The sequence below is a fragment of the Aethina tumida genome, chromosome 4 (assembly GCF_024364675.1).
Source record: "Aethina tumida isolate Nest 87 chromosome 4, icAetTumi1.1, whole genome shotgun sequence".
NCBI classification, from domain to species: domain Eukaryota; kingdom Metazoa; phylum Arthropoda; class Insecta; order Coleoptera; family Nitidulidae; genus Aethina; species Aethina tumida.
The window spans coordinates 23324596-23339962 of record NC_065438.1 but is presented as its reverse complement, the minus strand read 5'-3'; the positions used below and the strand labels follow the sequence as shown (position 1 = coordinate 23339962).

At 37.7% G+C, this 15367-nt stretch overlaps 2 protein-coding genes across 4 annotated transcripts in view; one reads left to right on the top strand and one right to left on the bottom strand.

Annotated features, from left to right (window-relative positions):
• The window catches only part of LOC109598641 (neuroligin-4, Y-linked), a 43551-nt gene extending 36711 nt beyond the window's left edge, over positions 1–6840 (top strand). The window contains exons 3-9 of one of the 2 annotated variants that reach the window (XM_049966317.1): positions 1768–1962; positions 2209–2488; positions 3059–3443; positions 4170–4321; positions 4402–4517; positions 4574–4657; positions 4727–6840. In XM_049966317.1, coding sequence (XP_049822274.1) covers positions 1768–1962; positions 2209–2488; positions 3059–3443; positions 4170–4321; positions 4402–4517; positions 4574–4657; positions 4727–6726 — 3212 coding nt within the window. In that variant the 3' untranslated portion in view covers positions 6727–6840. Of the gene's footprint in view, positions 1–1767; positions 1963–2208; positions 2489–3058; positions 3444–4169; positions 4322–4401; positions 4518–4573 lie in introns of both variants that reach the window. The other variant, XM_049966316.1, reaches the window with a different exon arrangement.
• A 3375-nt stretch (positions 6841–10215) lies between these two features.
• LOC109598642 (neuroligin-4, X-linked-like) overlaps positions 10216–15367 on the bottom strand; it is a 284001-nt gene continuing 278849 nt past the window's right edge. For both annotated transcript variants that reach the window (XM_049966869.1, XM_049966870.1), the window contains one exon: positions 10216–12302. In XM_049966869.1, coding sequence (XP_049822826.1) covers positions 11218–12302 — 1085 coding nt within the window. In that variant the 3' untranslated portion in view covers positions 10216–11217. The remainder of the gene's footprint in view (positions 12303–15367) is intronic.

Genomic DNA, 15367 nt, shown 5'->3' with positions numbered 1-15367 from the left:
CATTGCTGGTAATATTGATTATATGTTTGAAACTGAAAATAAGGAGTGATCTCTGATCTTTAAATGGATCTGTGATAATAATTTAAGTATAAATATTAATAAATCTAAGTTTATGATTATAAGTAATATCATAATTATCAATATAAAATAATATGGATTTTAAAATTTATATTAATGATAGGGATGAGAAATGAAAAAATAACAGAAATTAAATACCTAGGTGTAATTATAGATAACAACTTAAATTTTACAACATTATAATTATGTTTTAAAAACAGTTTTCAAAAAGATTTATTTATTTAAGAGACTCACAACTTATATTTAAACACGAGAATATTAATTTATAAGCCAACCATTAGTCCCCATTTAGATTATTGTACTTCAGTTTTGTTTAATTATAACTTGAATTAATTAAATCATTTTCAAAACCTACAATATAAATGCATGAGGATAATATTGAAGGCCAATAAATATACTACATTAAAAATATTTTGCTCCAAATTAACGCAAAATACCTATTATAATTGATTATTATTAATATTTTCTGAAAAATAAAAAAAAAAATAAACTCATACACACTTTGTATATATATTTAAAAATTGATCATTATTCATAATTAGTACAAAAAATCATAAAAAATATAGTTTTTCCAAAAAAATTAAAAATTAACAAAACATGATGTTTATAAAGAATAAAAATTTGAACTTAATATGGGGTATTTCCACCTCTACTATGAAAAACAGCCTCAAATCTTTTGTTCATACTCAAAATCTAGGTTCCAATTTCATTTTGGTACAAATTCTCCCAAATTTCGAGGAGAAGATGCTCCACAACATTTTAACAAAAATTTTATAGAGTTTAACGAATTAGTTTCCAGATAACATGGAGGATTGTCATATTTTTTTTGGTTTAAAAGTTCTGTTTCTGACGTAATTTTGTATAATTTATGCAGGAGATTACATTGTTTATTAAAATTTATTTTGGTAATACATTTGCTACAGTATAATGTCATTGATAATCTGATTTTCGAAATAATTTAAATTATTCCGTTCAAAAGACACGAAGAAGTGTAAGTTATCTTATGAATAGAAGAATTTGTTGGTGTCTGGTTGAAAAATTTCCCCCCAACGAAAAATAAAGAAGAAAGCAACAATAAAACCTTTGTGACTGGTAGGTGTAATTCAGCTTTTAACATAAAAACAAATTCGCCCGTTCATTCCGCCGCTCCGCATCCGAGGAACGGGCCGCCCTTATTATGCCAAAGTGTTTATTATATTTGTCAAGAGAGTGGTAACCGCAAATGAAGCTTTCAAAGTGTATATTTAAAGAAAAAAGGTCGCCACATATAAATTTTCCTCGGCGGAAATCAAGCCGTCTTGGGGGCAGATACATTCCCCGCAACAAAGACGATTCCGTACCGAGTTAAAAAGATGAAATCTCACGTCGTATATATATCGCGGCCATAAAGATGACAGGTTTTTGGCGAATTCTCACAATATACACATACGATTTATATTATTCCCTCTATCTGCCCCGTGGGAGTCTGAACGAGTTATTCCGATGGACGTTATTACTTATGTTTCAGATACGCGCTTTGTTCCTCCTTCCGCTGTCCCTCACCATTCAAATGACGCAAAAACTGTTTTGGGACCAACCTTGACACCGCCACAACGAGACTCCAATATTTCTTATCTTACCCTTGTAAATCACTCGCTTTTTTACAGCCAGACTTCAGTATCAAATTTTTTCATTAACGGATGTTTTCAGGATTTTTAAAGGCAGGCATCGACAGCCTGGCGAAGAGCAACTTCGGACTCATAGACCAGATAGCCGCGTTGCTCTGGGTCAGGGAGAACATCGCCGCGTTCGGCGGCGACCCTAAGGCCGTCACCCTCTTCGGACACGGAACGGGCGCGGTCTGCGCCAGTCTCCTCATGATCAGCCCCCTACACGGGAACCAGAGTGAGTTTTTACCTTACGTTTTTTTTTTCTTTGAGAACAATCCGACAAAGGATAGATTGGGATTTGGATCGATGACGGTGGAGGGTTGTTAACGGTGTCTGAGATTCCGCCAGCAAATTCCGGTGAGTCGACACCTTCGTGTAAATAATTAAGCACACCCGTCCAATCATCCGAGTTCCGCATAGTTTCGTGCTTTCGTCACGTCTTAATTGCATCCGCTCACTTTATTAATTCGTGCTTTTCTAGTGTTGTTCCACAGGGCCATTTTGATGAGTGGCACCGCCTTGTCCGATTGGGCTTTGGCCGGCAATCCGAGTGCCGTCACTTATCAGGTGTCTCAAGCATTGAACTGCCAGTTGTCCGATGACTTCGCCAAATGCTTGAGGAGGAAGAGGCTGGACGAAATCATGTCGGCCGACGTCAAAACTGGCCCCTACAGGACTATTTTTGGTCCTGTCGTTGACTCAGTCGTCGTACCCAACGACCCAAAGAAATCAATGGCTCAGTATTATGACATTTTTAAAAAGTAAGTTTTAATAATTAAAATTTTAATCTAAACATCCATTCTAGCTGCAGGGATAATTGTTCATTACAGCAAGGAAGCCAAACTAGGACAAACTAAACATTGATCATATTTATATTCCTGTTATACAACTTAAACAAGCAAAAAATTTGTTAAAACTTCAGCACAAGTTCCTTAAAAATATCAAGTAACGTTGCGAAACTCAAACAAACTGTTTTGAAACAATTCCTCACTATCGAGTTTCATAATTTCGATTAACTCTTGACGTCTGAGGTTTTTTCCCATTTGATACAAACATCCGTCTATTGCCCGCCCCGGCAATCCGTTTATTTGCTACATATACCCCGTGACGTGCTCACTGCACGTGAAATGGAAGTTTTGTTCCGCACAAGCCGCAAACGGCCAAGAAAGATAAATGAATATGTAATACTCTCAGAAATGATGTACGGCTTCCAATACAATTGTATAATGATAATCTTTTATTCAATTCGGGTCGGAATAACTTATCGATCAAGCTGAAAGATGTTATTTATGGAATCGGCACGATATGCCATTATTTATTGAACATTTCAGGTTCGAACTGATGTACGGTGTGACGGAACAGGAGAGCATCCACCTCCTGGGACCGGTGGAGCTGACCCACGGCATGCTGGAGAAGGAACGTGACAGCGAGCTGCGCAGCTACATCAGATCCAGGTGCGAGATGGAGCCGGAGCTGTGTCTGGTGCGCACCCTGGCCCAGTACACCCGTTCCGGGGACTTCAGCGAGCAAAACCACCAGGGTTACCAGGGCATGGAGCCGGACCGGGCCACCTTGGCCCGCGACGCCCTGCTCGACATCCTTTCCGACGCCAGAACGGTGGCGCCCATCGTCCAGACCGCCAGGTACCACGCCGCCCTGCACCTGCAGTCGTACTTCTACGTCTTCGCCCACAAAACCTCCAGTCGTGATTACATTGTAAGTTTGGCGATCAAACACGCTCCGTGATTAATTGGGCGCTTGTTGTTTCGGACGTATCAACTTTCGGGCATTAACCGTGCATTAAATTGTAAGTCACGCAATCAGGAAACAATCAATATGTTTAATTACACCATTATCCATTTCGATGCTTTCCGAACATGTCGGCCAGGATGCGAAGCCGCACTTTAAACATAAAAGTAAGACCGTAATTCAACCGGTTCAAAGCGGAACAATAACTTCACGAAAAGAACGCATTAAAATGTCGAGCATGTTTGGATTGTGGAGTGATGTATTTCTAATGTCTGCGCGAACGGATTAACATAGACCAGAGCCGGTCGTTTATTGTGCTTCTAATAATGAACGACCCAATAAAACCTTCGATCTTTCCGCATGCCCCAAACACGAACGTCTACGTCAATCGCACACACGAGAAAAATTACAAATCGAAAACCCTTATCAAAAACTATAATCTTTATGATCAAGTGATTTATTATTCTTTGGGGGTATTTAAGTTGCTCAGTAAGCACGAATTCACCACACACTGGGACGTAACAAAGTAACAACCAATTAAAATTCTGAGCGTCCGAGACGTAAAATTGATTTGTCGTAAATCGTCTCGTGTGCGGATGTAACACAGTTTCACGAAGGGTGTTTGACCGTAATGCGGGGCCCAAAGCGGGCGTTTATAAATAAACGGTCGCTATTTCGGTGGATCTCTTTCAGAGGAACAAGAGTTATAATGGTGACGAGCTGCCGTATGTGTTCGGTGTGCCTTTGGACGGTCCCAAGTTTCATTTCGTCGACCGCTACACCGAAAAGGAACAACTGTTCTCCGAGATAATTATGATGTACTTTGCCAATTTTGCGTACACCGGGTAAGTGACTTCCTCTATTTCCACGTTGCCTACGATTTGTGTTTATGTTTGTGTTACTATTTCGAGTGTGTTTGTTCTAGGAATCCGAACGTGCCAAGAAGAAACGAGTTTTACTCCTCCAGACCGGCCGACTGGTATCAGTTCGACATAGAGTGGCCTGAGTTTGATATAAAACAGGAACGCTACCTCCAATTAAGTAATTACACTCCTCACCCTTAAACGTATTGATTTATTAACCAGTTACTGTTGTAGAAATACCCCCACAGTTCGCCGAACATTACAGAAGTCGTGAGATGATATTTTGGAACGACGAATTTCCGGAGCTGGCCCAGTATGGTAACACAACAACTACGCAACGTCCAATCAGAAAACGTCCACCTTTGTTTATCTATCACAACTTTTCAGACCCAAGTAAAGTTGCCAGCTACCCTTTCAACCCTTTTATGAACTTCTCCAAACCCGTTAGTGGTCCCACGCAACATGCCTATGGAAAGGAACGTCGCGTTATGGCTGACCCCAACAAAATCTCAGACAATCCCTACAGGAAATTCGAAAACTTTTACAAACCCCTAGATAACCCACCAACTAAAGATGAGTTTGGGGTCGTGCAAAATTACGGTAAAGATCGCCCCTACAATTTCGAAAAGAACTACGGTGTCATTAGAAATGGTCCTGCCGAGCCTCAGAACGTCAAGCAAAGCACCAGTCTAAATCTGTTTATCGTGGGAGGCTTGTTCCTAATTGTAATGCTCAACATTTTCATCCTGGGTGGACTGTACTACAAATGCTACAGAACTAAATGTAAAAACAATACAACTAAATCTGACGACCAAAGAAATTCAATTTGTGAGGAGAAGGAAACGAAAGTCACTGACGAAGCTGTAATAGAAAATGGCTGTAATTTCGTAACGATACTCAGAAGAAGTTCGTCCAAAAGCAGGGACGATGATAGTAAATCTGGCAGCAGGAAGTCCAAAAAATTATCCAGACAAATGTCAAACAGCACCATAGATGCTCACACAAAGGTGCGCGATTGGATTACGCAGGAAATCGTCCAGAAGTACAGCCCCAGGATTATAAAGCGACCCAGAACTGCGTCCATTAAAGTACCGAAAAGTAGTGCCGCCAACATCCCCTTGGATTTTGAAAAAGACTCCACACTAGGTAGGACGCCTACAAGACCTGTAAGCCCCACTGATGACACTAAAAAAGTGAAGCCCACTAAGGTGTCAGTGGCAATTGATGCCACACCTTCCGGAAGAGGTCCCAGCGTTTTAATGCAGCAACCCATAGAACTAACAAAGTCTTTGGACTGCCCAGTGTTTCCACCTGAGGTCGAAATCCCCTTAAGAAGATCCATGACTTTAGAAGACTTCTCCCCGAAAACCGTTGACTGTAAAAGAGACTTGAGAAAAAGTACCACCAGTATTAATTTGAAATATTCCCCCGAAATTGAACCTACGATCATCAAAATCGACCACAGCCACACAAAATCCGAGCCGGTGGAGGATATCTACGGTTTTACAAGTCTGAAGCATCTTAAAACGTTTGCCCCCAACGCAGACGTAAACGTAACGTCAAGGGAAGAAGTGGACGTGGCCCCTTTGACTCCGGAAGAAGCTTTACAGACGATAAAACGCCGGAATTTCCCCAAAGTACTGCCAGATCATCCCGGAAGGGAAGCTTTAGCACACAAAAGACGGTCCATGCCCGCTCACTGTTTATTCCTTCCGATTCCCGAGAACCCTTCGTTGTCGCAGCCAAACTCCCCGAATAACAGATCTCTCTTGAAGTACCCTCCCGCTCCACCTCCCAGAACCACTTCAAGCCTGGACAGGAACAACAGTTTACCCCAGTGTGTTTCACACTCTGAGCCAATGCTGGCTGAGGAGCCGCCGGCCAAAGAAGAACCCGAGCTGGTCTGCAATAATTTATACGTGGGTCCCTTGGTGGCCAAACACAAAAAACCGGAACTGAAAAAGTTGAACAGCCAAGAGATATACGCGAGTCTGAAGCCGAAAACTGAAAACCCAGAACCAAGACCCACGTCTCCGAAAACGATAATCTCGGCCAACGCGGACGCCCCGATAAAAAAGCTGGATCCGAAGTACGTGATAAAACCGACGACAGGACGAAAACCCAGCGATCCCGGGCTGAAGCACATACCGAGGGTTGTGGTGCCGGATAATCAACCGCAAGTACACCACTCGAATGAGGACAACCTGAAGAATGCGGAAGGTGTGACGACGGCGTCGAAGCTTCCGGTAAAGGTTAATAAGCCTAAATTGCAGAAGTCGCACATACCGACGCCTATTAAAAGTAACAGTACCAATAAGGAGTCCTCCAGTTCTGAGTCTACGCCTTCTGAAGAGAGTGACACAGGAACTGTTGTCAAAAGGATTTAACTGTATTATATGATGAGTATTTATTAGAGTTGATATTTTGTTTAACCTCATTGCCAGTAAATGATTGATGATGATTATTATATGTAGGTTTTTGGTAATACATTTTTTTAAATATTCGTTGTTTCATTTGGTTGTTGAAGTGGATAATTTTTATTTCCAGTCCAAACATTTAGATAAATTTGCTAATAATCTTGGAGGAAGAATGGCAAGTTGTATATCAAACTAAGGAGGGTTGAAGCTCTCTATAGAGTAAGGAGCAAACGACATGAAGTACTGAATGGAAAAATTTAGTAATTCCCATTCTGTTTTATTTTTAATTTTTATAAATTTTGTTGTAATAATTTCCTAAATAATTTATTGATATTATTATAGCTCTATTAATGGTTTAAAAGTTAGATTGATAATATATTTGTTGCAATATAATGGAATTGATAATCTGACTTCTGACTCAATTCAAAATCAAACCAACAAGGGCTATAGCTGTTTATAGAGTAAGGGGGGAAGGACCAAGTACTGATTGAAAAAATATGGCAATACTCTTTCAGTTTTATTTTTATTTTTAATAAATTTTGTAGTTTTAATTTCACAAATAATTTATTGATATAATAATTTTATTTATGGTTTAAAAGTTTAATTGATGATATATTTGTTGCAATAGAATAGGCATTGATATCTGACTTTTAATCCACTTCAAAATCAAACCAAGGAGGGTTGAAGCTGTTTATAGAGCAAAGAGGAAACGACTAAGTACTGATTGAAAAAATGTAGCAGTTCTGTTTAAATTTTGTAGTTTTAATTTCTCTAATAATTTATTGATATTATTATAGTTTTATGAGTGGTTTAAAATTTTGATTGTTGATATATGATATATAATGGTATTGATATTTAGAATGTTGTTCCACTTCAAAATCAAACCAAAGAGAGTTGAAGCTGTTTATAGAGCAAGAAGGGAACGACCATGTACTGATTGAAAACATGAGGCAGTTCCCAAATAATTTATTGATACATTATGGTTTTATGTATTTCGGCCAGGAAAATAAATTTAGTCATAAACTTAAATTTCGGTCATAACCATAAATTTTGGTCATAATCATAAATTGTGGTCATAATCATAAATTGTGGTCATAATTATAAATTAAAAATGGTCATAAACATAAATTTCGGTCATAACCACAGATTAAAAATTATGATAAACATAAATTTTGATCATAACCATAAACCATTTGTGGTCATAACTATAACTTAAAAATGGTTATAAGCATAAATTGTCATGAATATAAATTATTATTATTATATTTGTCCATATTTCTTCATATTTCGTCATATTATCATATTTCTTTATATTTCTTCATATTTCTTCATATTTTTTAACATTTCTTAATTTTTATTATTATTTCTTCATATATTATCTATTATATTTCATATTTCTTCCTATGTCGTGTTTCTTCAGATTTTTAATATTTTTTCATATTTTTTTTATTTATCTACATTTCTCTACATTTCTCTATATTTCTTTATATTTCATACTTCATATTTGATATTTCATATTTCATATTTTTCATATGTTACATATTATATTTCACATTTATTCATATTTCTTAATATTTCTTCATATTTCTTATTTCTTATTTCAATTTCAAATTCAAATTTTGTATTTTATGTCATTTTTTATTCTTAAATTTGATGTTTCACATCATATCATTTAGAGTATTTTGTATTTTAAAATATTTCATATTTTAATTATGTCAGATTTCATATTATGAAATATTTTTATAACACATTTCAAGTGTTATAATATTGTATGTCATATGCCTTATTTCATATTTTCTATTGTCATATTTCATATTTTCATTATATCATTTTCATATATTTCATATTTTGTCAGATTTTATATTATTTTGTATATATTTTTTTCTTATTTCATATTTTTTCGAATTTCATATTCCTTCCTTCATATTTCAATTTTTATCATATTTTATTGTTATATTCCAAATTATTTATTATTTAAGACATTATGTTTTTCAAAGCATATTTATTCTTATTTTTTCATTTTTCATAATTTTACAAAATTCTCTTTATTATATTTCATATATTTTCAACATTCTCTTATGCCATATTTCATTTTATGTCATATTTCTCCTTTAATCAGGAGAAGATATGTACTATTGTGTGACACGAAGAACACATCAACACTGTATCCCTTAATCAATCACCCTTATCAATGGAATTAATATTCTGACCTTTGATCTACTTCAAAAGTAAACCAAGGGGGGTTGAAACTGTTTTTAGAGCAAGGAGAGAATGGCCAAGTACTGATTGGAAATATGTAGCAATTCTCTTTCTGTTTTATTTTTAATTTTAATAAATTTTGTTATATTAATTTCCCAAATAATTTATTGATAATATTATAGTTTTTTTAGTGGTTTAAAAGTTTCATTGATAATATATTTGTTACAAAATAATGGCATTAGTACCCTGACTGTTGATCCATTTCAGAAGACGTGAAGTGTATTATTAAGAACATTATAAGAAAATAGAAGGGTGCCTCCACCTTAAGTGTGTTACTCTGTAATAATCGTAAGCAAATAAAGTATTGAAATGTAAACATTCTGTAGTGACAGCTTTGATTCAAATGTAACACGCCGTCGGCATTAGAAGTCAATAACACAGTTTTAAAATTTCATCCGAATGCCGAGGAAAGTTGGTAAACATCGACAAAAAAGGCGTAAATTGCTAGCAGCTAACACGAGGACTTTTTATTTTATTTGCTACTTTTCTCGTTTTTAGTCAATGTTGCGAGGTCCTATATCAGAAACCAATATGTATGGAAATCGGCCGATCGAATTTCCAAACCCTACATACATTCAACGTTTACGCGTCTGTTCGAAATCCTATTTTAAAGAAATCAACATTTAACCTAGCCTTCGTGTTTCTATTGTGTCATTTCCTCGCCCTTGGGTTTCCGAAAGTGATAACGGAACGCACACGCGGATTATTGGGCCTAAACCAATACCTTAATCACACAACTCATTTGCCTCAGAACAAAAACCGTTGTCGTAAAATCATGGAATACTTCCCTGCTCATTTCTGCGGTCATATTTTGTGATATCCCGTGGGATGAATTCCGTAACATTCCTGCCCTTATTAGAATTGACAGAGGGTAGGCTCGCCCCACATGGAAATATAATTCCTATAAAATTCTCAAAGGGAGGCCCGCATCGCCCTGTCAGCTAAATCAGCCTTTCCGTTACGTATTTTTGGGAAAACTTGTTGAACCTTGAACGATGCCAATTGTGAAAGGGTTTCTTTGAAACCATGTGTCACACACTGATTTCACTTTAATCATTTTATTTGTCTTGTTACCAAACAATTTCACTTACCTGCCTCTGACACTGTTGGGATTTCGATGGGGACGTTTTAAATGAAACAACCCGTTTAAATTTTTGATAATTATCATTTATTTAATAATTAATGTGTGACATTATTTAAAACATTTTTCGTAACAGGTCAAGGAAATTACACCGATGTTGCTTTATTTACAAAATAAGTACAATTTCGTCAGTTTGTTTCCTTTAGACGATACAGTTTCAAATTTCCAAGAAAAATTGTGTGGATTAATATATACATTGTCTAAAAGTTGCTTTTTAATAATTTCACTAACTCGTTTCTACTAGTTTTCGTTGAAATTTGAAACTTACTACACATTTGTATCTGTTTAATTGTAGTTTTTTTTAGATTGTCCACTTGATTTTTAAAACACTGGGCGTTTTAGCTGTCCTGAAATAAAAATAGTGTTTGGCGCACAATAATATTTGGCACAGGTTATAAAATTGGGGGAGAAGTACAAAAATTGTATGCTAGTATATTGGCAGTATTTATCTTAGTCCCTCTTCTTCGCATATTTGCAAACAGTGAATCCTGCTTAACTCCTCAACCAGTCACTTCAACAGATAATTTTTAAGTCCACTCTCGTTTTAAGTTTCCTCTTCAAAATAAACAAACAGGTCGAGGTTTGCATTTCAAGCGTCCCAGCACCACCGGGCCAAGTAAAATTTAATTAAAACAAGTCGCAGGAGTAGCAAATAGTTTTTGCAATCGTATACCATGTTCTGATTGTTTCGGCACAGATCCACTGCTTGAAAACACATCGTCAGTCCCATAAAAGTCCCTTAAAAGCGATGGATGTTTCGAAACAAAAGTGATCAATATCAATGTAAGTTTAACTGAAATGTTAAAATATTCAGCGTTTATCTCTAAGTCGATTATATTGGTCCTCAACCTACCACTTGAACCCACTCGAAGAAATAAACGTAATGAACTCGAGACTTTACACTTATACACTTAAACATTTATAATAAATTTCGTAGTATTTACAATTAGTGTTGAGGCCTTTATCATAGGCCAATAAATATATAATTAAATTAATGAGTATCGCACTTAGTTTTAATGTTTCGGACGAATAGTCATGTGTGTTCAGGTCGATGGAATGTATCATACCCTCATCTCGCTCATCGCCGCCTGCGGTAGCCTCATGTTGCCCTTGTTACTCATGTTGTTGTGCCCGGAACTCAACAACGGTTGGGTCTCAGGACTTTTGGCCCTCGGAGGTGGCGGAGGCTTGGGCACACTCATCGGTATAGCGTTACCGTTCGGCGGCTGTACGATTCCCTGCTGCTGCATCTCGGCGATAATGCAAGCGGTGTTGTTCATCAGCGTGGCGTTCTTGGGCAACGTCATGCATCCCTGTCCGTAGTTGTGCATCTGTTGCATGTGTTGCATTTGCTGCATGTGGGCGGAGGCGTTTTTGGGCAGCGTCATGCAGTTCTGCATCATGACGTTGGGGCTTGGAGGCGGAGCCTTCAGGGTGTTGGATATGCTGGTGGGGCACAGGTGTTGCTGGACCTTGTTCATGGCGTGCAAGTCTTGTTGGGCGTTCGCCGCCAGGATCATTGCTGATGTGTCTTGTTCTACGTCTACGATTACGTTGGTGCTCTGCGAGTGGCCCAGGTGGTAGTGCTGGTGTTTGGAGATTGTTTCGAAGGTTGCCTGGTTTCTGCTTTGTTGCTCCTGGAGGTTTTTCACCTCCATCCTCGTCTTATCTCTTTGGTAATAGACCCCGGCAAATATCAACACGTTGAGGATCAACAAGGAGCAGCCGATTGCTATGGTGACGCTTAGAGCGGTACTGTAAGCTGCGTAGCCGGCAGCCTCCAGGCTCGCCAACGTGTCCGTGGAGGCGTTCTGGTTCGGGTAGACCTGCGAGTTGTAGTTGCCGGACGAGACAACGTTGACGCAAGTTGTGACGATGGTGTCAACGGTTGTTGGGGAGTCCAGGCTGTTGATGCTGGCGTTGGGACGTCGCCTGAACAGCTCCATGGTTGGGTCGTAGTAGCTGACCCTCGACAGTGGGTCAGGTCGGACTGCCCCGTCGTAGAGGTCGGCGTTGTTGTGGTTGCGGAAGAGGTTGTGACGGGCCACCACGTCCTCCATGCCGGCACGGTGGAGCTCCGGGATCAGGCGCAGCCACACGCTCAGTTGGTGGGCTCTGAAGTGGTTTTTCATGCGCGGCTTCATGCCTGCAACAACGTACAAAGATATAACGACAGAAGATACAATGATTTTAGTGTGTGTAAATGACAGAGACACGCCAACATTTCATTCGAGTTGTCGGTGCAAGTAAAACAATTTATTAAAACTATTTCCTTGAATGTTCTCGAACATTAGATTTATGATGTCCTAACCGCGTTAATGGATCGTGCACAATGGCGAACGTTAACACTCGAGATGAGTTATGGGTCTGTCTCAACAACGCCACTATTTGTTCGGTGCAGTGGATAAATAAAAGTGCCGTTCTAGTATCGGTTTTCAAGAACTTCTGGTCAAAAATGTTATTATTTGTGGAGCACACAATTTTTCTTCCTGTTGTTGTTTTATTTTGTGGGGGTCGTGTTGGAATTATTAACAAGACAATTTTATAAAGAGTGACATCTTGGAGCACACTTAAGATTAGCGTATGCTGAAGGCGTTGTGTATTATGCCAAACCAAACAAACATAGCTCCGGATTATGTATAATACGTCGACAACTCAATTTTCTCCGTTTCCCCGCCATCGATCTACTTATTGGAACAATATTTGGGTAGTGGATTGATGGGTGGGAACACTTGATGCATCAAAAATAGCAACAGTTGATTGGAACTGGAGATTAAGAAGATTTGAGGTAAGCTGGGAAATTGCATCCACTCCATTCTGCGGGACGTTAAATCAACCACTCTATATAAATAACTTTGGAACTGAGAGGATAGTATCAGGTGAAGAGAATATATATTTACCCACCAGAAGTCGATCCATTGAACCGTTGGAGGAAATCCACACAGTAAACCGTAGTAACTTCGATGTACCTGTGTGTACAATGCTGAATATTTTCCATATCTCAGTTAAAATAAGATCCATCCGTCTAGTACACGGAAATACAGTTCCTGTAGGCGAGTATTATTTTTCAATTTATAAACTTCCGGACTGATACGCGTCGCTGAAATTGTGTTCCGTTGAATCGTGGATTTTACATTTTAAGGCTCTGATACCCGTATCTCCATGCATTATACGCCGTGCCGGTAAATTTCTACGGCACTTTTGACGCAGCGCCTGCGTGACAAACAACTCACCGTGTGTCTGGGTTGTTTCGCCCCAGAAAATTAAAATATTTAGCTACACGAAAAACCAAAGTTACGTCCTCCAAGAAGCTTATTACTTAAATACACCGCGTAAACTTCTAAGCCGCTTTCAATAAGCGCCCGGATCTTCAGTATCATCGAAATGTTTAACTTAGCAATAATAAACATTATAACTTCTTCATGCTCCAAGTTCCCGGTTTATTTAGCTAGTCCAAATTTAATTTCGCATCAGCTAAGTGTCGATCAACTTCGCCCCAATCCAATTCCGCATTAAGCCGCGGCCCCATCTGTGCGACTCCGGCACCGAATTATCACGTACGGGCGACACAATTAGCCCGATTTGTGTGCAAACAGCAAATTTCCGCGTGCGTCGGCTGCGAAAGAAAAAAAAAAAGCAACCGCGTCGGATGTAAGGACAAGCAAAGGGTCAACTGTATGAAATTCCCATGCGTCCGAAAGCTTTTAGCTGCGGTGAGTGCGCTTAATGTATTTTTAACATGCACTCAGACTCATGTCCTTCCTAAACCAGACCGTGTTACGCTCTAGCCGTTTGCTCGCTTTATAAAATTTACGACAACACCTGAAAATGTTTATTTTCCAAATCGAGCACGCTGCAAAGCTCTTTACTAAACTACTGTCGCTGTGGGGGCGCACCATGTTGTTCTTCCACTTCTTTCTCCAAACACCAACGACGCCAGTTTATTCCCGTACGATCGATAATTAGATGTTGATCAAATACATTATTGGGGAGTTTACACCCGGCTGGTGGCGAATGTTTGTGAATCACTGTTGAATGTTTGCATGTTGCAATTTGTTTGTGCCGGTTAATCATAATTTCGGAAACAATTTAACGGCCTCAATCGGATTGCACCCCATTAATTTATAAAAGACACAGTTCCCGATCATTTTTTGGGAGGGCAACAGAATTTGTTTTCTGTTTGGTATGCGACTCCCGCCATCGCTTTGATATTAATTGAATTTTGCCGACGAATTCATTAGGGCACAAGAAGATTGCATTTCATGACCCGCATTGATAATTTGTCTTTGATTCATTTTACACGCACATTATATTTAATAAGGAACAAATTAACGGTTTCGGTGGATTTTATTAATTCAGTTAACGAATAAACAACCCTCATGAATGTTTCATTACATCAAGTAATCCCTCTTATTGATTTTTGTCTTTGGCGTAACTTGTAAATATTGATGAGTTTAAATTTGGCATTACAAGTTGGCATTAATTTTTGATATTTTATATAGTGTCTGCGTTTTAAATATATAAAAGGATAAGTGAAGGATAAAAATCATACTAAGGCAGATTTTTTAAACGTTAATTATAAAGGGACTATTTTTAAAAAAATTATATTGTTTACTCGTTATATATTTTATATTGTTTATAAAGTAATTATAAAAGTAATAGATTATTATATGTGAATCAAAATGAAATTACATTTAAATGCCAATATTGATCAAACCAACTACTTCCTCTTATTTATTTTTGTCTTTAGAGTACCTTGTAAATATTTCAGAGTTTAAAATTGGTGCTTTAGTTAGGTTGGTACTCATTTTTTGACATTTGACTTAGCATTTTATATAGTATGTGCATTTTAAATGAGAGGGATACCACGTTATTTGAAAAATTAAATAATCATAAAGTAATGAGGTATACACAAGAATAATAATGAGAAAGATTTTATTTATTTTATTAGAAAGAATCTGTTTTTGTTAAATTTATGTAGTTTATTCTTTCATATATTTTATATTGTCTTCTTAAAGGAAAGAAGTAATTTAAAAAATAATAGATTAGGTCTATAAGAAGATTGCATTTCAATGCCAAAATTGATCAAACCAATTACTCCTTCTTAATTATTTTTATTGACCATTCGAATAAATATTCTATTAAAACCATTGAACATTGTTATTGTTAGATATATTTAAATATGTATTATAATATTAAGTATATGATTGA